This window comes from Protopterus annectens, chromosome 2.part0 (assembly GCF_019279795.1).
Source record: "Protopterus annectens isolate FY-2018-M chromosome 2.part0, PAN1.0, whole genome shotgun sequence".
Classification (NCBI taxonomy): domain Eukaryota; kingdom Metazoa; phylum Chordata; order Ceratodontiformes; family Protopteridae; genus Protopterus; species Protopterus annectens.
Window position 1 is genome coordinate 1728538667 of NC_056728.1, and position 27125 is coordinate 1728565791.

A 27125-nucleotide genomic window follows, 5' to 3' on the forward strand; every position below is an offset into this window, starting at 1 on the left:
TGTTACTTCTTTTTCTTTCTAAAGCGGCCAATTTTCATTCTTTTTTTTATACCTGAGTTGTAGTCCTTAAACTCATCTCCCCTGCCTCCTAAACCCCCCCCCCATATCTACTAAAGTGGCAAAGGTAATTTGAGCTGTTTGCTGCTGTGCCTGATAGCTCACAGCAGGAGATAACGTTCATGTATTGTTGCCTTGTATTACCCACCTACTTACAGCGGGACACTCATTTTTGCTACATCATAGCCTCTTTCTGTCCTCAAATTTTAATCCTTACTCGCTACTAATTGGTAACACATTTTTGGCAAACCTTTCAACTAAATTTTTCATGGATTCCTGAGAAAGCAAATTCTTACATAATTGTATCACAAAGGGCATAAAAAATAAAGCATTTAGTTTTTATATACGGCACTGTCACGCACTTAAAATAAGACTTTTTGCATCAACATGTATTTGCTAAACAGTAGTAATGCAAGTATAAACTATCACATTATTGATTTAACAATAATCACCATTGATTACATGAGAAATTATGAGGGACAGGTCAAAAGTAAAATTAAAAAAAATCATGGGCATTGTGCAAAATCAGGGACATTTGAGATGTATGGTCTTGGGCCATTTATCTCTTATTGTACTGTGGTCTATATTTGCTCCCAGTAATTAGTCTCTTGCAACTGTAAGATTTATTGAAGTTCTGTGCAGTAATTTTCTTAAACCAGTAAATCACCATTAATGTATTATCTCCGATTTATTTTTCAGACATTGTAACTCAGTATGCAGCCCCCCTCACTGTTTTTTTTTTCTGTTTCCACTCAATTCATTTTTTCATTCCTCTTTATAAATTCATCCAACATATTACTATTTATTATGTTTATGTAAATATATTTATTCCCTTCCCTTTTTAATTCCAAGATACCCACAATATTGTTTCATAAAGCTCCCATGTCATTTATTACAATGAAAGTGAAGTTTATTGTAAAGACATCAAAGTTCATATCCTGTATCTGAATAATAATACAAAAAATGTTAGAAAATGTTAAAATAATAATCTGCATTATATGTGGAGGCTGTGAGGAGGAACCAGTGGTGGAGGCACAGGTGGATGTGTATGGGAGAAGAGCAATGGGAAGCATGGGGTTGGGTGTCATGGAATCCTGGAACCAGGGGTAGAGGTACTGTGGGATGTGTACGGGAGTGGAGCAGTGGGAAGCATGTGGTTAGGTGTCATTGAACCCTGGAACCAATGGTGGAGGCACTATGAGATGTGTATGGGAGAGGAGCAGTAGGAAGCATGCAGTTAAGCATCATGGAACCCTTTGCCTAAGGCACCATTTTACATTCACCTGTCTGCCTTTTTGTCAAGTAGGATCTTTGTGTTGCTGTGGAGGTTACGCTGCCTTTCTTTTAAAAAAAAAATAAAATGCTGTTAAAGGTCGTTCATGCTTCTCTATCCATGTTTCTAGTTATGCAACATTGATACTGTTGGGTGTTTCAGTGTGATGATTGCTAGAATGTTGGGCACTGAGTTAGAGGCATCATTTATTCTTTAGACTTTGAGTATATAGAGCAAATTGAGCCCAAATCATATCTAATTAAGCAGAACAGCTAAGTCTATGAGCTCTTTTCACAAAGCAGAGAAATGTACTAAAATTATACTGTTTTAATCCCATGACAGCGATGGCTTGACTGCATGTGCCTTGTTAATCTTAAATCATCTGCTAATATTCCTTGATACTAGGTATAGTCCATATTTTTAGCATTCTGTATCCTGCACATAAGCCCTGTTATTTTTTATTGTAATCATTTTCAAGTAACTGAGCTATGTTTTAATCAGATTGCCATGTCTTGGCTTGCTGAGAAGGTCAAGATTGTTTCAGGACCCAACCATGCAGAGTGTTTGAAATATTAGTCACTGGCATCTTTAACTTTGTATCATGCATTATACCTTAATGCATGGATGTTGACTTTGTTTAGACTACATAAGATCTTCACAAGACCCTTAACTTTCTTACAGTGATTGATGTGGCTGGCTGTTATTTCTAAGCTAGAGTCAATAAAGCTTTGAATCTTTTGACAATTTTCAGTGCAGGTCTAGTGTTATTTCTAGTGTTTACACTATGCACTTTGGAATTCCATTATTTTTGCAAATATTACAGCAGCAGCTTGCTGACATTTCATTTAGGTCATAATGTATTTTAATAATAGCTAGCAATCCCAAAGATGGACTGACTTGGTCAACAAAACGTAATAGATAAAAAAAATAAAGTAAAAAATTGCTGTGAAAGAATTAGGTATATTGTAATTTAGCTTTAAAAAAATCATGAGATAATAGTACATCTTTGCTGAAGTGCCTTGTGACGCCCATGCCCTGGCCCAGCAATCAAGGAACCTCAATCCTCACCACTAACACCAGAGAGGGTGTCTCATATGAGAGGAAAGGATAACAAATACACACAGTAAAGTGCAATTTCCCTTAAGAGAACACAGAGATCACAGTCAGTGCGGGGCTGGTCGCTTCCTTGCTCCCCAGGTCCCCAATAAGACCCTCCACTGGCACAGCTATAGGGTCCAGATCTCAGCCTAGCTGGGCAAGCCAAAATCTCCAGCACCCTCTCTGTCCAACCAGTGCTTTGTGTCCCTGCCCTTGTAGCTGACACACACACACACACACACACATACACACACACACAAACATACACACACACACACACACACACACACACACACACACACACACACACACACACACACACACACACACACATACACACTATAAGATAAGAGTTTACACAACCACACAGACACTTCTGGGGGAGGCTGGCACAGGATCTCCAGCTGTGCCCTTTTTACCCAGACTATATGATAGTACTCTGTCACCACCTAGCTAATAATTATCAGCTAATCAAAGGCCCTTAAAATGGTGTCCAATTATTACTGTGCAATATTATTATCCACTTGGTAGTATGACTAAACAGTCTCAAGGCTTATTAGAGTGACTTGGTACAGGATCCTTATATACATGCAATGTACTCTAGAGCTTAACTTATCTCTACACAAACCAGCCACAGTTAAAAGGTTTCAGAATATTTAATAATAAATAATTAAAACCACAAGACAGTACTTTTTACTACACAGTCACTGCTAGTCAAGAGTTCAGAGATCACACAGAAATACTTAAAATAATTCAGTCGTACAGTTCTGACATCACAAAAAACACGTAGTCTAATCTTTCTAGCTATCTCTAAAATAAAACACAAGTCTAAGATAACTTACATGTGAGCAAAAGGCAGCACTGTGAGTTGGATTATCCAGACAAAAAATGCTTAAGGCCTTCCGATTCTCTCTGTTTAAATTGCTATTGCAGTTCTGATAAACATTACATCATCTTTTTACACTTTCCTGGTGTTCCCAGGCTACACATTAACAGCATTTACATTCTTAACATCTCCCTTTTGTTATCTTGAAGCTGGTCAGGAACAGAGCAATAAAAATACATTTGCATGTTTAAATCTAGCAATTTAACTCTTGGTTAAAACAACAGAAAGAATGTCTTCATTTAGACTTTTCGGCACCACTGCTACTTCAAAGGTTCACCACATGCTTTACTTTGGTCAGTAGAGTGCACTGTTGTCACATTTATTTCCAGTTCCACATGTAACAGTATTTCTTTACATTTAAGACAACAAGCTTGTAGTTTACATTCATATTTACAAATGATAGAATTATCTATAAAATTCTATCTGGTTAGGCTGGCAGCCATCACCCTTCTCTACTAGTCTTCCCATGCCTCATAGGATATTAGTGTTAGATTTCCCTTGGCTAAAAAATACACAAGACCCAAATGTATGGCTTTTAATACAATTTCTGTACAAATGTTGCCTTTAGCTTTACAAGTGATACATTACTGTGTTATTAATGGTGGGCCATTTGGATGGCTGATCTAGGTGTTCTCCCAGGGCACCATTCAGGGTTAGCTTGCTTTTCTGCAGTTCTATTTATGTTATTCATTTATAATGGTGTAAAATGCTGCTGCCATCATCACTGCACCCCTACTGAAGAGCACCATCTTTATGATATCCTATAAGGGACTTGAACTACTGCTTTGTCCTACAAATGATCTAGACAACTACATCAAGACTCTGGGGCTATTTGATTGGTTGTCTAGGCCATGTGTTGGAAGGCTAAAAACAGAAGCTTGCACATTTTGAAGAAGGAAGTGGATGAAATGGCCATAACTGAAGTAACAGGACTTCATTGTCAGCACTGCAGTGGCCAGGGTGTAGCTTGCTATAAAGGTCTGGATTGCAGTATATAAGTAGTTATCATGAACAATACACATGGTTTAGCAAGACTTGAAACACATTATTTCCAATGGCAGGCTACATTATGAGTAAAACAAAGATGTAAGCAAGTTACTGGGGCCATTATGTTATTATAGTGATATATCTAAAGGGTAGATAATTAACAAAGTGAATATCATTTTTTGGAAATAGTTGTAGGGCTGTATTGGGAAAAAATGACTGGCCCTAATGTTGTTTGCTTAGTTTTAACAATTTATTCTGGTTTTGTATGATTGTTTATTTGTGCAAAGCAAGGTGGAATACTGTAGGGTAGCCCTATTTATGTGAAACAAAGTTGGAACACATTGCAATGGTCATTATTTTATTTTATAGTCAGACATTTTACAGTCAGACAGCTATAATTACTGGAAGGGTGGAGGCTTTCTCTGTATGAAATTAACTAACACTTCTTGTCTCATGCATTATACCCAAATGCATGATATTTTCAATATAAAGAGTTAATGAATTGGATCTAGAAGGCAAATGTGCACTTTTGTTAACTAGTTTGTGGTGCTTTACTATGGCTACTGTATTTTGTGTGAAACAAGGCTGAAATAAGTTACTGTGGTGCTGTGGTAGCATTGTTGCCTCACAGTAAGACGTTGTCATGTTCGATTCTCAGCTAGAACATCTTCTCTGTGGAGGCATGCATGAATGGGCGTGCCTTCATTGAAGGTTGTGCATCAGGGCTGGTAACTCAGCATGTAAAAATCCACTACTAAACATTAGTGGACCGGAGTTCCGCTGTGGCGACCCTAACCGGAATAAGCCAAAAGACACAACAACAACACCCTTATTACGAAAGGCAGAAACCTAAGGTGTGCATGGCCGGTAATGTCACTTTTGTTCAATGTCACTATAGTTCCTTTTATGGAGGATGAGGATGAAAATTATATGTCCGTCTGTTATGATTGAGTTAAGTTGTCAATAATCTGGTTTTGCAGGACTAATATGCATTTATGCAAACTAGAGTAAGTCAGAATACTTTACTGTGACAAATTGTTCATTACAATAAGACATCTGAGGGTAAAACAGTCAATTATTTGGCTGAAATTGATGGGTATGAAGACTTCCTGGGGATAAAAAATGACTTGTCCCTACTGATATTTGATCACTGTTAAACAGTCACTGATCTAGTGTAGCAGAAACAGTGTCCCACTATGTACTGTATTTATTTTTATTTGTTTATTTAACATTTGTTGACTGGGAAAGTCTGACTAAGACAGGTCCTGTTTTCAGTGGAGGCCTGGGAACAAACACTGCAGATGCATGCCTTTTGAATGTGAGAGGAAACTGGAGTACCCTAAGGAAACCTACGCGAATGCAGGGAAGACATGCAAACTCTGCACAGAAGACACCCCAACTGAGAATAACGAGAGAACCTCTTGCTGTTAGGTGACATTGACCACTGCACAACTGTGCCATCCATTTCACACTGATTTGCAGAAATCAGTGTGAAATGATCATTGCCATAGCTTACACTTGTATGTGTGCATATTGGAGTGGTGGGGTATTGCAATACTTAGAAGTAAAAACTTGGCAATCATTATTTCACTTGTCATCACAGTCAAACATCAGCATTGCACACATTAAGTAGCTATCTCTGGTAGTCTAGGAAGTTGTCTGTGAAAGCAACTGACAGCGAATACACTGGAACAGCAAGAAACATTTCCATCTCATAGTGCTTGTCTCTCTAGTTGTGTCCTTGTCTGTGACTCTTTTGTGTGTGATGTTAACATATCCTCTCTGTATCTTCATGGGTTTTATCTGAGTGTTCTGGTTTCCTCCAAAATCCTAAAGATACACCATGGGTCATTTGCATTCCTTCAGTTTGCCTGTAATTAAGTGTGCAGTGTGTGTGTGTCCCTGTGTATTGCCAGTTTTTTATCTGTAGAAGTACACAGTACTGCAGAATATCTAGACCATCAAAGCTTCTCATTCCAGGTAGTGAAAATGAATTTTAACATGGGATTAATAGGGTTATTTCTCCTGGGCTCCATCTAGTCTAAAAAACCTCACTGCTTAGAAATATACAAAGGAGGTTATTATAGCTTGTATGGATGCCTGAGAGACTATGATCATTATTTCTTAAAGTTTCCTCATAACTGGACCTCAGAAGTATACACAAAAGCCTGCTATAGTTTGTGTTGCTGCTGAAGATGTTGTGGTCATTATTTTTTTAACTTTTTTCATAATTGGACATCATAGATGTACAAAGAAAGTCAACATAACTTATCTGGGGTCAGTTTACTGTCTATGAGCAAAATGTTGGAATACATGCTGTGATTTTTTTTTCACTTGCCTTACAATCAAACATACAAATTGTATACAGGTGGTTATCATTTATGGGCTCGAGGTAAGGAGGTGTGCTGTGTGTATTTCCTTGAAATCAATAAGTTTCTGTGTTCTGTTTGCTCTTTCACTTTTCCTTACTTTCTTACTATATACAATTTAGTTTAATCATGTATTTTACATATATAATATAACTTGAGCAAACAAGAGTAAAATTATATAATAGTGCACTTTACAGTATAGTTTGAAATGACTACATCCAGGTTTAAGTGCTATGTTTCATGGAGTCAGCATAGCACAAGTCTAGATAATAACTTGGATTTGACTCATTACCTCGCTACGTCGAATTATGTGATATTCTACCTGATAAATTTCTTATTTTCTAAATGGGAAGTGGTGTAAGCTTGATGTGTAATAGCATTTGAAATGTCCTTTTTTGTAATAAGCTCGTTGGCATAGTATGCTTCCTTTTTCTTTACCTTCTTATATTATTCTGCTATCTTATCTGTATTAGTATCAGCAAGTAACATAATCATGCATTTTTATGTCCTGCCATCACTTCACAATTCCTGTTATGAGAGCCTTCAGCATTAGGTCTGCTTCTATTTGTGGTATTCCATATTATGTGTACAGTACGTACATATTGTGGTAGTTCATGACCTGGTCCTCCCAGATATTCATCCTTAATCTGTGACCATCTACTGGTTCCATTGAATATGAGTAATGATAAACTAGTTAGTCTGAATATTCTTGCGTGGAAATATTTAGCATTCAGCTTTTAACAGATCATGATATTGAATTTTCAGGAGTTTTATACTTTGCAGTTTGGATGTTTTTGAACTATTAGCAATTGCTTGCTTCTTATAACTAATATCAGATTGTGTGTTACTTGACATCTGTTTCATTGTATAACTATGATTTCTATAACACTTTAACACTTAACAGATGCATTGAGGCACTTGATAGATTTAGTACTGTAATGCTTTCCCACAACTATCCCTTCTATTAAATGCAAAATTTATTTTTGTAAAAAGCTTTGTAACCTTCTAATTAGAATGACATCAGCATTGGTATCAACTCCCTTTCTCTATGTTTTGGACATGGGATTGAGATGTCACATGAATGGCAGCCATCTTTAAGAACCAATGTATATATTGCCAGGTGGCTAGCCCTGCTGCAGTAAATTTGTTATTAAAACATGCTCATGTAGTTCTTATTTATCCTCTGCTGACAATACTGGGAGACTAACATGTAAATACATCCAAAGACATAACTGGATGTGACCCTGCACATGCCCAGTGACAAACCTATTAATGTCAGTGGATATTCTCACATCTACATCTGACCATGTCACTGTGGGCTAAAGTGAAATTTAAACTTCTATGACTTTACGGCAGTGCAACTGAATTTTCCAAAATATTTGTATAACGTGTATGCTGAATATATTAAGCCAGACTCAAATGGGAATGTTTAGTCATTCTAAATACAGCTTACACTGTCATGCAAAAGGTAAGTGAATAATTGTGATTGTATACTCTGTCATGTGGTTCATTCTGTAATGTGTCACAGACATCTCTGTCTTCCATGTCTTCTGTGCTAGTTGGCTTCTTGTGAGTGTGAGTGTGTGTGAGTGTGAGTGTGTGTGTGTGTGTGTGTGTGTGTGTGTGTGTGTGTGTGTGTGTGTGTGTAGGGGGAAAACTTTTTTTTTTTTTTTTTTTTAGTGGAATATAACAGAGTTAGCATTTTGGCTAGTGTTTCATATAGGAATTTATTGGCCATGCTAAATCAAGGGACATATGACACTTTTGACCTAGGTCTTTGGGTATCAGAGAAATTTATTGTACACACTGACACATCTCAGGGATGTCCCACTGTTGCCTCTCCTTTTTGATAACTATGTCAAATTTTACTAGTATGAGTTAGACACTTTCCTTGCCATTAACAGAATAAGGTAAGAAGTCTATCATTTATCTGCTAATTGATATTTTTTTAGGTTAATCTATCGATCCTACCAAAGTTTTCAAGTCAGTGATTGTTGATACTAATTGCTGTTAGACCAGTTTGGTGACATCACTGTTTTTAAGAATACTGTAACCACATTTTGAGTACTATCATATGGTCTGTTCACTTTATGTGGAAGTATGTGTATGTGGAAGTATGTGCATGTAACTCCTCTGCTGTGTGGCCTACCAAAACGCCATTTTAGTACCACTCTTCCACAAAATAACGCAGGGCTAAGAAGCGATTGTGGGTTATTTCTATATAAATGTAGAGACCATTAATGGAACACAATGGTATTTATGGTCTATCAGCCATTCATTATTAAGAAGATTTGCATACTTGAAATTCAGTACCCTTTTATAAATCCCATACATATCCCACTGCCATGATAGGGGATAGCTGTGTATCGAAAATTGTCCAAATTACATTGGACTCCAGTTTACCAAGGCTTCTAGTGGAAAGTACACCTGGAGGTAGGAATAAAGGCAGTAGTCAATTTTCTGATTTAAAACTATACTCATTTGCATCTGCATTCCATAGTTTTGTTTTCTAGCCTGTATGTAAATACAAAAATTGCTGTGGAATGACCATAATATGCAAACCACAGAAGTTAATTTGCTTAGAAGTGGATTACTCTAAGAGACGCTATTGAGAATGTTGGTTGGTTGATTGCATTATCTTAAGATACAATTGACAGATGGTTTAAAATACAGCCTTATGTTTAAGATGCAGCTAAGCCTACTGTCAGATAATTTCAGAGAAATCCTTTGACATGAGGAAAGTGGTACCTTGGTCACTCTTCCCTAGGACATTAGTAGAAGCTGAGGTTCCAACACACTTAATATTGAATAATTGGGTCATACTTGGTACTCAGTGTAGAGCACACTTACTCAAAGATGATAGGGTTACAATATATTACAGGAGGACACATAAAAGTTTGGTATTCAAATGTCACTATAGCTATTTTTTAAGTGTTTGCTTTCTATAACTAGTGAAAAAGATGGCTATCCCTAATTCTGTAATACAGGATGGCTTCCTTAAGGGCATGCGTAACAGACATTTATGGTCAACCCTTTTATAGAGAGAGTGAAGGAAAGACGTCTGTATTGACCATTAATAAAAAATCTACATGGCATACATATTTGCTTAACAGAGCTCTTTTTTGCAGTGAGTTATCCTTTATGGAAGGAAAGAGACATCACCATGGAACAAGGGTTCAATGTTAACAGATCCCTTTATTTCTAACTAGTTTACTATTAATGAATTTTGTAAGGAGAGTGATATATTTTTCCTTCCCTTTAACTCAGTGGCTATCAAGGGTTTATATTGTTAGTTCAAAGTGTGAAAACTTCGAACTTCATATGATCAACATCATATGAGTGAAGTTTTAAAACATCCAGTGTTACAATGGAGATCATTGTAGGGAATATTTCCCTTCACTTCAATGTAGTGCGATCAAGGAGTTGATATATTTAAGTAGCGGGGGGTGTGGGGGGTGCAGGGGGGCTTGCCCTTCTGCATAGAGCGTTCAGGAAGTTTTTTTTTTATTTTTAGTTTGTTTATATTGTAGGTTGGAAGTTTGAAAACTTCACTCATATGGAGTCGATCATATGGGATTCGAAGTTTTCAGACTTTGAACATATAATATAGACCCAGCTATCAAGGATATACATTGGGCACCCATGTTAGTGTTGGTAATACACATCAGATGTTTTAAGGGAATGGCTCCATGTTTCTGCTGAATGTCCAGGGTTGACCCCTTTCCAAGTTGAAGTGGAGAAGTTCTGATAAAGGGTCTGGGATATAAAGATAGTCTTAAATGCCTCAATCAGACTATTCAAGGCTCTGGTGACAGATAATATCTCCCTTTGAAACACTTAGGTCACAATTATGGCGGTGTACAAATGTAATGAAATAAGCCAGCAACTGGTGGATGGTTCGTAGAGGTAGTTTAATAATAAGCTACCAAAAATGCATATAAGCTCAAAAACATACCGGTTTCGGCCCAAATACAATATGGCCTTCTTCAGTGTTTAAATATAGAGTCAATAATGCAATGCTTTAAATACACATCAAAAAAAGCTGATTGGTTAAGAATACCAAGCTCATTAATATTAATCATTATACAAACATGTGTATCAAAGTTTATACTAAATCAATTACACAAATATTTTATAAGTTTCAATCAAATATTATATATCAAGATATAATGTCAAGATTAAATATATTAGAAATATAATGTGTGTAATTGAATGTAGTACAATATGTTAAACCAATTATATTTATAAATATTCATTCAAACCTGGACTAAATAATGCACCAAGTTTGGTGATCCATTTCTTTTCTTTTATATCAAGTTTTTTGTGCCAGCCACACTTGTTGGTTCTGTCACCAATAATTTTATCGATAACTGTAAAGTTGAATTTAGCCTTATTATGTACAAGTGTGTGTTTATATAGTGCGTTAGATGGTTTTACATCTGATATTGCTTAAATGTTCAGACACCCTTAGTTTGACTGATCTAGAGGTTTGGCCAACATAAAATGAATGGCAAGTACAGCAGGCCATATAGATGGCCCAATCGGTGTTGCAATTGGCAAAGAATTGAATATCAAAGACTTTGCTGCTATTTCTGCTTGTGAATTCTTTAGTTTTTATCATATGTTTACAATTCACGCAATGGCCACAAGGAAAAGAACCAATAAGTTTGTCCCCAAAATAGTTGTCTGATAGGCCTGTGTTAGCGAGGAATCCAAATGATGCTTGTAATGATTAAAGTAACCTGCCAAATTCTTTCCTTTCCGAAAGGAAAATGAACATTTATTGGGAACAATTGTCTTAATTCTAGCATCTGCTTCTAGTATATTCCAATTATCCCTTATAATTTGCATAAAACTGTTTGTGTTTCTTCCATATGTGGTTGTGAATCGTAATGTATTGGTTTTGACTGGTTTCTGCTTGTATTTCAAAAGATCTGATCTATGTAAACCTAAAGCATGCCTATGTGCCATTGTAACATATCCTGGTTTATAACCCCTGTCCTGGAACCTATTACACAAATCCTGAGCATGATAATCAAAACTAGTTTTGTCAGAACAATTACGTCTGATTCTGATGAATTGAGACTTTGGAATATTTCTGGCGATATGTTTTGGATGAAAGCTGGAGGCATGGAGAATAGTGTTGTATTGGGGGAATTTTCTAAATACTTCCGTTTTTAAAGTATTATCCATGTTTCTTGTGATCAAAACATCCAAAATGTTATAGTTTTTTGATCATGTGTAATGGTAAATTGTATTCCCCATTTATTATCATTCAAATATTCCATGAATTCTTGAAGAGATGACTCATCCGATCTCCATACCATCCAGCAATCATCCAAGTATCTACGCCATATATCAATATCAGGTAAGAACCAATTGTGCGTGTCATCATATATCATAATTTCTTCCATATAAGCCATGAATAGATCAGCATAAATGGGGGCAAAAGATGCCCCCATTGCTGTTCCTCTGATCTGCAAAAAGCATTCATCATTGTAGAAAAAGACGTTTTTAGTCAAAACATGCTCAGTTAAGTTCAATAGTAAAGTGTTGAATCCTGGTTGATACATATTTGATCGATAAAGCCAGAATTCAATAGCATCCAGTCCTGCCCAATGAGGGATATTTGTGTATAAGGAACATACATCTAATGTGCATAGTATCCAATCTGACTCCAACTGCATGTCATTGACAATACCCAAAAATTCTGTCGTATCCTGTATTCTTGACCTCACTAGTTTTAATAATGGTTTTAAATGCATGGTTAGAAAATCAGATAGTGGCTCGGTTAATGAACCCATGCCTGAGACAATGGGCCTCCCCGGTGGATGCAAAAGATCTTTGTGTATTTTTGGCAAAAAGTAGATGTATGGTTTAATGGGGTCAGAAATTGTTAAATGATTAAGTATTTTCATTGATATAATATCATTGTCATAGGCAAAGTTTAGGAAGTCATCTATTTCTTTTTTAAATACAGGAGTTGGGTCTAGTGGCATTTTGGTGTAATATCGCACATCATCTAATTGTTTATGTGCTTCCATGTCATATTGAGTCCAATCTAGCACCACCACTGCCCCTCCCTTGTCTGCATTAATAATGACCAGATCCTTGTTCGTTACTAATTCTTCCAAACAATTTCTTTCCGTATCAGTTATATTGTTACCCATTGGTAAACAGTGATTGTACTGGAAATGTAATTCATGAAGTACACTATGTAAAAATAAATTCACAGTTGGATGCATGGGTGGTTTGAACAATGAGGTATGATATTTAAATGACTCTGTCTGTGATTGTTCAACTTCTTTTGTGTCCTGAAAAAATAATTTCAAATTAATTAATCTACAAAATGAAAATAAACCTTGTGTGAAATTGTCCTCAGACACAAAAAAACCGGGGATGAAAGATAAACCTTTATTTAGCAATGAAATTTGGTCATCTGTGAGTACAGTTTTTGAAATATTGTATACATTGTTTATTTGTTGGTCAGTATTTCCATCAAATTCTGTAGACTTGAAATTTTTCTTGTGCTTCCTCCCTCCCCTCCTCCCTCCATGTGTCCTAAAGGGGGTACATAGTTTTTCCTTTTGGGAGTGGGGGAATCTATGGTGGACTGTGTCTCCGTATCTGTACCTGATGAATTATCATAGTCGGTTGATTCATTGCTACTACCTTGTCCCTTGAGTATGGAACGTGGACGTTTCCTTTTGGGATTGGGTGTATATTTATTTTTACTTTTGTTATGTCCATCCTGAAACCGCACATGTCTTACATTTTTAAAGGGTTGACCCTTCTCATAATCAGAAATGTCACGTAAAAATTTTTTGACCTTCCTTTCCTTCAAAATATTATCAAAGTTTAATAGTTCCATACTTAATTTGGATAATAGATCTGGAAAGAAGGGCTCCTGTTGATAATTATTGCATTCCTCAATGCATTTTAACACTTGACTGGTTTCCTTGTCAATAATTCTAGTGTAATAATCTGATAATGAGCTTACAAACTTCATTGAGCATTCTTGCTGAATGGAGGACCATTCACTAGTAAGAATCTGATCTGGGTCCGCCACTAATGGTTGGATTTTAACCCTGAGACCACGCGGGCAAATGCTCTTTGTCAAATAAGCCTTTAGTAATTTGTGATGCCAAACACAGGATCTTAAATTCTTCATATTTTTGTTAAGATCAGCAAATTGTTTTTCACATTGTTGTTTAGGGTTCAAAGAATTAGTATTTTCAGAACCCACTAGATTGTTACCAATACCAAATGGTGCAAGGTCATCCTTGTCCGCTGATAAATCTAAAAATATTTTATTTAAATCCATAGTAATTCCTATGGTACCAAGGATATAACCACGTTCTGTATATATTCCTGAAAAAAATTTTGACAATAATGGCAGTATATTAGTGGTGTTGATTACACCTAAGGCCACGTCATATACAGAACAATAATGGTATTTAAATCATGACATAAAAGTAAAAGGAATTATGTAAAATATTTGGCATCCAATTACTCAGTCTGGGAGGATTTAAACTTGTTAATATAGTGGTTACAAATATTGAGAAGTTTGTTAAGCTCATGTATATATACTGTAATATAATTGGATATAAGTGTATTATAGATATATACTTAAGAGATGACATCAACCAAGATGACAATTACTGAATTAGTAATTCAAAGTGTTTTTGTGAAAATATAATGTAATTCTCTAATTTTGATAATCTTGAGGAACCACAATACGTGAGGGTCATGAACCTACAATGAATTTTTATTATGCAATATTCAAAATTGGCCTCATATATCCAATCCAATTGTATGAATAAAAATTAGTTAGATACTATTCTGATCTAAGGATGTCAATATCAAATTGTAAATTCTAAATAGTCACAGTGTCCTAAATGGACCAAAATATGAGGTGATTCAGTTGTGAATATGGCCTCAAACAAATATCCACTTGGAGAGTGCCCACTTAAGATGGAAATACATAGACCATAAATACAAAAATGTTACTTGTTGTTCATTCAATAACAGGAATGTTGACTTCAAGAATTATTGCCAATATCATAAGAAACATGCCAATTATGGATTATATTACTATGGGTATGTAGAGATAGCTAAATGTTTGTTACATATGTTACATGTAAAACAAAATAAATTATTGCTGTTGGTTGAGTATAGTAATCAAGAATACAAGTATATCAATTATCAGTGTTCAGATACACTTGTAATTATATTGAACTTCCAAGAGGCCTTGAGTAAGGCTATATCTCAAAGTTTCAGCCCCTTCTAAATGGCCTTAAAAATACAGATAATCTTCAAAAGAAATTATTCTATACTTAATAATATGGCCCAATTTTTGTTGTTATCCCAATATTATAAAATAGGGGTATAAGAGTAACAAAGTAACAGATGTTTATCTTGGTTAAACATACACTCTAATTTCAAAAAATACAGAAAATATATTGGTTTCAATATCTAAGTAATTTAAGGCAATATGCTACTATAATACAGCATCCTATATCGAACTGTTTGCTTTAATGTCAACAGAAAAGAAGAAATTATTCATGTGCCAAACAATATAGTGTATATGATGGAAAAAATATAAATCACAGTTTCCTATGATCTTTCCTGTGCATTCACTAATATATTAAACATAGGTCAATCTGCTTAAGATTTTCAAAATAAACATAAACTGATGTACATATGTTTGAAATAAATGAACAACCACAAAATATATGAGCTGGCACTTGTTGGAAATGCACTTCACAACCAATTATATTTCCAAGATAATAGCAGTCTCGATATTCAATGTAACGGTTTGCCCGAAACACAAACAGTCTTAGTATTCCCAATAGGAAGTACGACAGTTGCCCCAAACATACAAAGTCATAAATGTACTTAAACTTGTTGAGAAATATTCGTCGCAATTGGTTGTCTTTCTAAAATAGTAGTTATCTCACTGTTGAGAACGACCACTGCCTTTAACATAAATAGTCCCAAAAAGACAGATATAAATCCTTCTTTTTTCTGTGTGTAAGTCAATTCTATGCCAAAGATGAAAAAGTTCTCTTTAGGAGAACGGCGACTCACCACATGATATATATGAACTCCTCACAAAATGGCCAACAGATCACAACTTCCATTGACTTGAAAAAGTGAAAAATGAATGTGCTGGCACTTGTTAAGAGTACTCGTCACAACCAATTGTATTTCTAAAATGATGGCAGTCTCAATATGCAATGTAACGGTTTGCCCAAAACACAAGCATTCTTAGTATTCCCAATGAGAAGTGCGACAGTTGCCCCAAGCATACAAAGTCATTAAGAAAAAAGATGTAGGTCGTTCTTTTTCTTCATATGAACCAATTGCACCTCATAGAGAAAAATATTATTGTAGCAGTTACCCGAATCACAGACAGTCTATATATTCCCAATATTGAATCCGACAGTTGTCCCAAGCACCAACAATTATAAAAAGAGGAAGTATATCGTTCCTTTTCTTCATATATGCCAATTGCGTATCATGAAAGAAAGTTCAATGCAGAAAAATGTCGACTCACCACCTGATGTACATAAGCCCCTCAGAAGAATGGTCAGCACACTATAGCACACCACATAGCATTTGCTAACCTTACTACGGTTATATTTCACCAAGTTCGTTGGTTACAAATGTCGAATGTTGTTGTCATCCAAGTTTAAGAACCAATCCTCCAAGCGTGTATGACTGAATATATTCAGGTCTAACAATTGAACTTTACGAATAAAGCAGTTAGTATCCTGCACCAACCGACATGCGAAATACGCCGACACAGTCCACCATCATTCCCCCAGCAGGAAGTGAAAGTCCGTGTATCAACAAAAATATCCCCTGCACGTAAGGAGTTGCACGGCAAAAGGAGTGATCAATTAAATGAAATAAGCCAGCAACTGGTGGATGGTTCGTAGAGGTAGTTTAATAATAAGCTACCAAAAATGCATATAAGCTCAAAAACATACCGGTTTCGGCCCAAATACAATATGGCCTTCTTCAGTGTTTAAATATAGAGTCAATAATGCAATGCTTTAAATACACATCAAAAAAAGATGATTGGTTAAGAATACCAAGCTCATTAATATTAATCATTATTCAAACATGTGTATCAAAGTTTATACTAAATCAATTACACAAATATTTTATAAGTTTCAATCAAATATTATATATCAAGATATAATGTCAAGATTAAATATATTAGAAATATAATGTGTGTAATTGAATGTAGTACAATATGTTAAACCAATTATATTTATAAATATTCATTCAAACCTGGACTAAATAATGCACCAAGTTAAGATCCTGTGTTTGGCATCACAAATTACTAAAGGCTTATTTGACAAAGAGCATTTGCCCGCGTGGTCTCAGGGTTAAAATCCAACCATTAGTGGCGGACCCAGATCAGATTCTTACTAGTGAATGGTCTTCCATTCAGCAAGAATGCTCAATGAAGTTTGTAAGCTCATTATCAGATTATTACACTAGAATTATTGACAAGGAAACCAGTCAAGTGTTAAAATGCATTGAGGAATGCAATAATTATCAACAGGAGCCCTTCTTTCCAGATCTATTATCCAAATTAAGTATGGAACTATTAAACTTTGATAATATTTTGAAGGAAAGGAAGGTCAAAAATTTTTACGTGACATTTCTGATTATGAGAAGGGTCAACCCTTTAAAAATGTAAGACATGTGCGGTTTCAGGATGGACATAACAAAAGTAAAAATAAATATACACCCAATCCAAAAAGGAAACGTCCACGTTCCATACTCAAGGGACAAGGTAGTAGCAATGAATCAACCGACTATGATAATTCATCAGGTACAGATACGGAGACACAGTCCACCATAGATTCCCCCACTCCCAAAAGGAAAAACTATGTACCCCCTTTAGGACACATGGAGGGAGGAGGGGAGGGAGGAAGCACAAGAAAAATTTCAAGTCTACAGAATTTGATGGAAATACTGACCAACAAATAAACAATGTATACAATATTTCAAAACTGTGCTCACAGATGACCAAATTTCATTGCTAAATAAAGGTTTATCTTTCATCCCGGGTTTTTTTGTGTCTGAGGACAATTTCACACAAGATTTATTTTCATTTTGTAGATTAATTAATTTGAAATTATTTTTTCAGGACACAAAAGAAGTTGAACAATCACAGACAGAGTCATTTAAATATCATACCTCATTGTTCAAACCACCCATGCATCCAACTGTGAATTTATTTTTACATAGTGTACTTCATGAATTACATTTCCAGTACAATCACTGTTTACCAATGGGTAACAATATAACTGATACGGAAAGAAATTGTTTGGAAGAATTAGTAACGAACAAGGATCTGGTCATTATTAATGCAGACAAGGGAGGGACAGTGGTGGTGCTAGATTGGACTCAATACGACATGGAAGCACATAAACAATTAGATGATGTGCGATATTACACCAAAATGCCACTAGACCCAACTCCTGTATTTAAAAAAGAAATAGATGACTTCCTAAACTTTGCCTATGACAATGATATTATATCAATGAAAATACTTAATCATTTAACAATTTCTGACCCCATTAAACCATACATCTACTTTTTGCCAAAAATACACAAAGATCTTTTGCATCCACCGGGGAGGCCCATTGTCTCAGGCATGGGTTCATTAACCGAGCCACTATCTGATTTTCTAACCATGCATTTAAAACCATTATTAAAACTAGTGAGGTCAAGAATACAGGATACGACAGAATTTTTGGGTATTGTCAATGACATGCAGTTGGAGTCAGATTGGATACTATGCACATTAGATGTATGTTCCTTATACACAAATATCCCTCATTGGGCAGGACTGGATGCTATTGAATTCTGGCTTTATCGATCAAATATGTATCAACCAGGATTCAACACTTTACTATTGAACTTAACTGAGCATGTTTTGACTAAAAACGTCTTTTCTACAATGATGAATGCTTTTTGCAGATCAGAGGAACAGCAATGGGGGCATCTTTTGCCCCCATTTATGCTGATCTATTCATGGCTTATATGGAAGAAATTATGATATATGATGACACGCACAATTGGTTCTTACCTGATATTGATATATGGCGTAGATACTTGGATGATTGCTGGATGGTATGGAGATCGGATGAGTCATCTCTTCAAGAATTCATGGAATATTTGAATGATAATAAATGGGGAATACAATTTACCATTACACATGATCAAAAAACTATAACATTTTTGGATGTTTTGATCACAAGAAACATGGATAATACTTTAAAAACGGAAGTATTTAGAAAATTCCCCCAATACAACACTATTCTCCATGCCTCCAGCTTTCATCCAAAACATATCGCCAGAAATATTCCAAAGTCTCAATTCATCAGAATCAGACGTAATTGTTCTGACAAAACTAGTTTTGATTATCATGCTCAGGATTTGTGTAATAGGTTCCAGGACAGGGGTTATAAACCAGGATATGTTACAATGGCACATAGGCATGCTTTAGGTTTACATAGATCAGATCTTTTGAAATACAAGCAGAAACCAGTCAAAACCAATACATTACGATTCACAACCACATATGGAAGAAACACAAACAGTTTTATGCAAATTATAAGGGATAATTGGAATATACTAGAAGCAGATGCTAGAATTAAGACAATTGTTCCCAATAAATGTTCATTTTCCTTTCGGAAAGGAAAGAATTTGGCAGGTTACTTTAATCATTACAAGCATCATTTGGATTCCTCGCTAACACAGGCCTATCAGACAACTATTTTGGGGGACAAACTTATTGGTTCTTTTCCTTGTGGCCATTGCGTGAATTGTAAACATATGATAAAAACTAAAGAATTCACAAGCAGAAATAGCAGCAAAGTCTTTGATATTCAATTCTTTGCCAATTGCAACACCGATTGGGCCATCTATATGGCCTGCTGTACTTGCCATTCATTTTATGTTGGCCAAACCTCTAGATCAGTCAAACTAAGGGTGTCTGAACATTTAAGCGATATCAGATGTAAAAAACCATCTAACGCACTATATAAACACACACTTGTACATAATAAGGCTAAATTCAACTTTACAGTTATCGATAAAATTATTGGTGACAGAACCAACAAGTGTGGCTGGCACAAAAAACTTGATATAAAAGAAAAGAAATGGATCACCAAACTTGGTGCATTATTTAGTCCAGGTTTGAATGAATATTTATAAATATAATTGGTTTAACATATTGTACTACATTCAATTACACACATTATATTTCTAATATATTTAATCTTGACATTATATCTTGATATATAATATTTGATTGAAACTTATAAAATATTTGTGTAATTGATTTAGTATAAACTTTGATACACATGTTTGTATAATGATTAATATTAATGAGCTTGGTATTCTTAACCAATCAGCTTTTTTTGATGTGTATTTAAAGCATTGCATTATTGACTCTATATTTAAACACTGAAGAAGGCCATATTGTATTTGGGCCGAAACCGGTATGTTTTTGAGCTTATATGCATTTTTGGTAGCTTATTATTAAACTACCTCTACGAACCATCCACCAGTTGCTGGCTTATTTCATTTAATTGATCACTCCTTTTGCCGTGCAACTCCTTACGTGCAGGGGATATTTTTGTTGGTGTACAAATGTATCAACCAATTCTGGAAGATAATAGTGTCCCTGGAACTAAATGACAGTCTGATAGGAATAAAATCATTTCCTGAGAGAGATCTTCTCTGTAAAGGTCTGCATTAGCTTAAGCACTTAAATCACGCAAAGCATTTTCCTTCCAGTGATTTTGCCGAGCATTCTGCATTTCGCACTGCAAATCATGTATTGCATATAGTCTGTCTAAATAGGGATGATTTAAGCCTGAGTGAGACATTGTTTTGCCCTCATAAGTTCCCTCTTATTGCTTTAGAGAACAACTTTACCTACAGTTTCAAGAAATGTATCCCAAGCTCCGCACATCATTCCATATACAGCTTTTCTTACAGTGATGACTTGGCCTACTTTTCAGCCTTGAACACATCCTTGTTAATGCTGGTATAAGACCAAGACACTATAACTGCATTAAAGGACTATTTGTATTTGTTTCTGTATGTTCTATGCTACAGTTAATGTGGTATTATATGATAGGCATTCCACTAGTGATTTCAGTACTAAACTTGTAAATAGGCAGTGCCACTCAAATTTGTCTGTAACTGTTCACCCATGGCAGTTATTGACAGGATGCTTATCCCCACTGCAATGTGACATGTTGAAAGTTGACAGTGCCCAGTAGTCCATCGTCATATGCTCATAAATCCCTGCTAAAGTACTTTTTCAGATTAATTTGCTTACCAATGTAAATTCTTTTAGCAGAAACACCAGTCTCTTTACCCATCATTGTAATATCTGATAACTGTAACTCCATACCTTACCTTATAAAAACAAATTCCATAGCAAATTAAAGACTAGTGGTATGGAGTTTTCTATTGAAAAGATCATAACAGTCAATTGTTTTTCTTTAGTTACCTTCACTTTGTTAGGTGTTTGGATTGTTCAATAGTGTGATTCTTAGCTTTATTGTGATGGATATATTTGTTTGATTTGGGGCTACAATGCTGCATCCCACTAAAACCATAAAGACATGAAATGTAGGAACTGGATATATAGACTGTGAGTGCATCTTCACATTTAGTTGACATTTCCTTTTTTGCCTTATCAGTTTGGCCTTTGGTTCTGTGAATTAGTTTCCTTGTATTTATCCATAGGAAAGTACTAGATGAGCTGTCCTTGCAGGCCATTTTATGCCTAGCCGATTTCCCTTGAAAAGGTAAGAACCAAATTTTGCTCCTTGCAGCTAAGAGGTAAACACATTACCCATTATGCCAAACTCTGTTTTTGGACAAAAAAAAAAAATGGAAAACCTCCACTCATCTAGTGTTATCTTCCTTCAGTGTGTTCAATGTGGAAACAGAGAAGAAGAGGTTTACTTTTATCTTTGTACTGTATATTATACACAAATATGAATGCTCACTATCATAATACATTTTTCTAATTATTAGGCCTTTGGGTTAACTGCCATGAAATCGAGTCAGGTATTTTGTCCCCTAGCTGTTCATTTATTTTCTAAATAAGTCTTTCTTTTTTATTTGAAGCTACTTTAACCCAATCTGTAAATTATAATCAAGTTCTGATTTACTTTCAGAGAATATATACTTTCCTTTGTTGTATTATTTGGCTTAGGAAATGTAACACATGGCTGTTAATGTGGTAACACCTTAATATGTAAGTGCACATTATATGAAACATTACTTTATTTGCCCATTCTTAATTTCCCCATGAAACGGTCTTTTTATCGAGTTATTTATCTAGTATTAATAGCTTTAATACATGTGGTAACTAAACTGATCTACTTGCAATGCAAGTTTAATAGGCACAGCATATTTATTTTTCTTTTTACTGTTATTTAAATATGCAATCAAAGTGAGAACATGAATCAAAAATAAATAAATAAAAAAGAGATTTTGCAAGACTCTACCTCAGAGTAACAAGCAGCGCAGGCAATAAAAAATATGTGGTATTTCATTATCTGCATAGCATGAAAGACAACCTGTACAACATTTATTTACATTTTTTTTTTTAATATTACCTTTCCTGTAGGAACTAACCTTACTTTCTTTTCTTTCTCAGAGATATTCGGAATCTTGGCATAACATTAGTGGGTCACCAAAAAAAGATTATGACTAGCATCCAGATCCTGCGGGCACAAACAATGAACCACACTGTCCGAAGCATGCCTGTATAAATGATAAGCAACCTCCTAGTTCTGCAAAATGGAAGTGTTGAACAAAACGATACATTGACAAAGAAAAGAACACTACATACTGGCCATCCACACCAGCATCACTGGCTTTAACAAATCAGGCAACATATTCAATAAGTGTTACAGGAAAGGGCCTTCAGCTGAGCATATTATGGTTCCCCATTTAAAATATATGCTTCTGAGATAACCAGTCTGAAGTCTCATGGTGTTGTTTTCACTAACTGCCTAGCCATCATAGACTGAATAACAAAATGGCACAAAATGACATAATAAAGTCTTACATTTATCCTTTTGCATCGTTTTAATACCGAGCTTGTAGCAGAACGAGTATCTTTCAAACATACAATAATTTCCTCAGGCAGACTCTTACATTCACAACATGTTATACAGTTATTGTGCTAAGCAATCATTAATGAATCATCATAAGTGATGATTAACAGACTCAGGTGCTCAACAGTCTTAATGCAGAAGACAGATGATTTGGCATCGAATCTGGTTGTAAGGAATGGCAAATAAACTCCAGCCAACAGACGCCTATCATATCATCGTGGACAGATAAAACACTGCTGAAGAAAGAGCACTGTCTGGCTATGGATTTATTCAGTGCTGTAGTAATGCCCATTTTCCTTGTAAAAGCATGCTGGAGGCAATCAGAACAGGTGCATACCATTTACTGAGAAACTACAGCTAATCACTTTTGGATGAAAATAAACACAAAGGATCAAATCAGTTTTTCAGCCGAGGAACATATTGTAAAGAGACTGATTTAAGCCTGAATACCAAGAGCACATGAGAACATCCTGACAAGATTAGATATCTGTACTGTTTTCAAAGATCTGAAATATTGAAATGAAAATCATAAAATATAATTCTCTGCCATGCCCTTTTTTTTCCCAACTTGACTCTAACATACTTTAGAAACAATCCATAATGCAAAGAATAAAGCAGAAAATAACAGGGCACACAGCTCCTTGATGCTTTGCCTGTTCAATCTACTTGTCATTAATGAAGTACCAGATTTAACAATAAGAGCTGTGGGCAAGGCTTATGAAGTGTCTTCAGGCAATAAGAGCAATCAATACTAATGACTGGAATGATATGGAAATTGCTTTTCAAGCCGAAAACAAACTAGACACTGAATGTTTAGATTTAGTATTACTATGTAATATAGACTTATTCCAGATGGATGGAACAGTTCTCTGTAACACAAAATGTAAAGAAAAACATTTTTGTGTGTTTAGCCTTTTGGAAAGAAAAGAGCATCTGCAATAATACCTCACAGGCTACTATGTTTTCTTGTATCTGATTTTCTTCTTGGCGATGTATATAATTATGCAGTCTTTGATGTATTATATTAAATGAAGAGATAAAGGTGCAATGAACAAACACTATTCAGCCACTATAAGATGGCAAATTAAGAATGAAATGTCACTAGTTGAGACAAGCCACCTGATCATGCATAACATCTTTGTAAACATAAAATCAACAATCACATTTTAATTTTGGCCCTATAAAATCAGGAAAGTTCTAAATGTAATAAGCGTACCCAATATGTGCATGATAGGATTTCAATGTCCTTCTCAGGGACTTACTTCTGACATGTGCCTTAGTATGTACATCCCAGATTGTGCATTAGAATCAGATGATGCACATCCGGCTGTGACTTATCACTTATTTCTGTACAAACTAACTTCACAGTATGTAGAAAATAAACATGAATAAACAGATACATATAGAGATTGATGACAGATAGATATGACAATCTTTGCCATTTTACTAGAAACAATAGAAAAAAAAATGAATGCTGCTTTACAGACAACATAGTCTACCTTCCTTCACATTGCCATCACTAGATATTATGGATGTTTAACAAAATTACATTGCGATGTTCTTACTGAATGTTGGATAAGCCATCTCTTTACTAATTTCACTTGATTTTTATCTCATGATTACAACAGCTTGTTAGATCTACTCACCTGAAGTAGAAATGAATGGTATGCATTCAGATTCTTTTGAAAATAGTATCTAAAAAATGCTTGTGCCTTCTGTGGAAGGTTGGACGCTGGGCTGGCAACTCGACACTGTAAAAACTCCACTGCCAATCATGAGTGGACAGGTGATCCGCTGTGGCGACCCCAAACTGGGAAAAAGCCGAAAGAAGAAGTATCTAAAAAATGCCTGTAAACATCTCTGCATTTTTTTTTTCTTTTGAGATTTGTTAATCAAAGGGAAAATAATATTAGAATGTATGTCAGGTACGTGGGTAAACATTTCTCAAAGGAGATTTCTTCTGGGGAGTTTAGTGTTTACATAAAATGGAGTATGCTTTGCATTTTTTGAGGTAAATGTTTCATTATGAAGAAACTGCATTAAGAGAAAGAAAACATTGTAATGGGTTGTCTGTCTACTGTTTTTGAATTAGTAATTTTCCCATAATCCTCAAAATCATCTTAAAATGTATTACATTTATTTTTTCTACAAATATCTATGCTATTTAGTTCAGAATGTAATTGTTTTGGGAATATAGTTCTTTGTTTATTTCCATGTTTTGTATATCATCTTTGCACTCTAATTATTCCATTTAGTACAGACATTTTTTGCAAATTGTCTTAAATTTCAGTGCTGTATTAGCATATTTCTTGTATTGGGCTCATTGTTGATTCTGTATATATCTTTTTATTTTTATTGTTTGTTGGTGCTCTCCATGCCTGGAAAATTATCCTTCATTAGTTTTATTTAGTTAATTTCACAAATATATAAATGAACCCATACCCATGCATGCATTACTCCATACCTGCATTTAATGCATTCATTAATGGTGAAAAACGTAACATAGTTTAAATACTTCTCCACAGTACCTATAGGATTTCCCAGTAGGTGTCTTCAAACAAACAGAAAATACAGAAATATGATGTACTGTTTATTTAATGGCATGTTAATAAAACTCATGGGAATGACACAGTGGCAAAGCAGATAGTGTTGTTGCCTCACAGCAAGAGGTTCTCTGGTTCCGTTCTCAGCTGGGGTGCCTTCTGTGTGGAGTCTGTATTTTTGTTCTCCCTGTGTTTACATAGGTTTCCTCCCACATTCCAAAAACATGCAGTAGGTGGATTTTACACTCTAAAGTGGCCATAGTTGTGAGTGTGTGCAAGTATGTGGTGTGGAAGAACCACCATGACCGGGCTAGCCATCTGGCAGTATGAACCTTGGCTCTACATGATGGTCACTGTTAAAGGTCACACCCCAACACCATACGTAAAAATGGGAAAAGGTCTTGTGGATGGATTGCACTCCTTTAGCTCCTATCCAAGAACTTGTAAAGGTGTTCAAATTAAATCTACAACAAAGCAGTGGTTATAATATCCAGCTTCTTTCATTGTAGCATAATACCATCTGTTTGATATACTCCGTATGTTGTATCTTTTACTTAGAGATTGTCTCATGAGTTTTATTGCTTAAAAATGCTATAAATCATACAGTATAATGCCATTATTTATGTGTACTATATTACAAAACTATTCAGGCAATTTATTCAAAACTAAATAAAAATAATAAAAAGTGTATCATTCATAATTAGACTGAGAAGTAAAATGGTATATTGATTAACAGATTTGATATATTAATTAACAGATTTTCATGGAATTAGTATACTGTCATTTGTAATACCTAACATTTGTACTTAATTTTAATAAGACATATCTACATTGTGTAGTGATGTGCACTCAGTGGTAATTTGATGGCTGAAGAAATCAGATGTTAGTCTGTGTTAAAATATATATCATGAATAAATGCCATGCCATGCAATGTGTGGTTCAGATCTTGACATGATTTATGACATTGCAAACAGTATTTAGTTCAAATGCAATATATTAGTTTTATAAATACTGTGCAGGAAAAAAGTGATTGAAATAATACAAACAGTAGGAGACACCTTATTGGGAAGCACAGTTGTATTCTGTATATATTTCAGCTAGTGTCATTCATCATGAAGATATATTTATATTACTATACTGCTTATAAAGTCACATAAATTTCCATCATTGTTTTCATATCATTTAAAAAAATGTGTTGTTACAAGAATCTAATGTGCATGTGAATATGTGTAGGTACTATTCGCTGTATCTAAAACTCAATTTACCTAAACATATGTGATAAAATGAGTGATCTAATAAACATCTCACCTAATCCTAACCTGCACACAACTACACTGATTATAAGGGAAGCTTGTCATTTTATGATCATTAGTATTAATTTGAGTGTTTAAGCGGATATGACCCAATTCAGAATGGTTACCATTAGGTCTAAGTCTGGTGTACACTGTGTGCTAACAATTTCTGATTTAGAGATAGATCTATAGGTGCTGCACCAAGAAGAGGTGAGCTGTCTTTGTAGTGTACTGCAGATGTTAATGAAGCATTCTAGGGATGCAGCCTGTGCATTTAGCCATGTGTTCTACTCACAATATTTCCAGTGGTAAGGCATTTGGATAGGACAGGTGCATGTCAGGGTGCATGTGTGTGTGTGTGTGTGTGTGTGTGTGTGTGTGTGTGTGTGTGTGTGTGTGTGTGTGTGTGTTGAATGTATGCATGAATGTACGTACGTTGGGG

The 27125-nt window shown here is 35.2% G+C and overlaps 1 protein-coding gene across 1 annotated transcript in view; it reads left to right on the plus strand.

Annotated features, from left to right (window-relative positions):
* EPHA8 (EPH receptor A8) overlaps positions 1 to 24613 on the plus strand; it is a 2987396-nt gene extending 2962783 nt beyond the window's left edge. Inside the window, exon 17 of the mRNA XM_044061766.1 lies at positions 22386 to 24613. Within this exon, the coding sequence (XP_043917701.1) occupies positions 22386 to 22500 (115 nt within the window). The 3' untranslated portion in view covers positions 22501 to 24613. The remainder of the gene's footprint in view (positions 1 to 22385) is intronic.
* The last annotated feature ends 2512 nt before the right edge of the window (positions 24614 to 27125 follow it).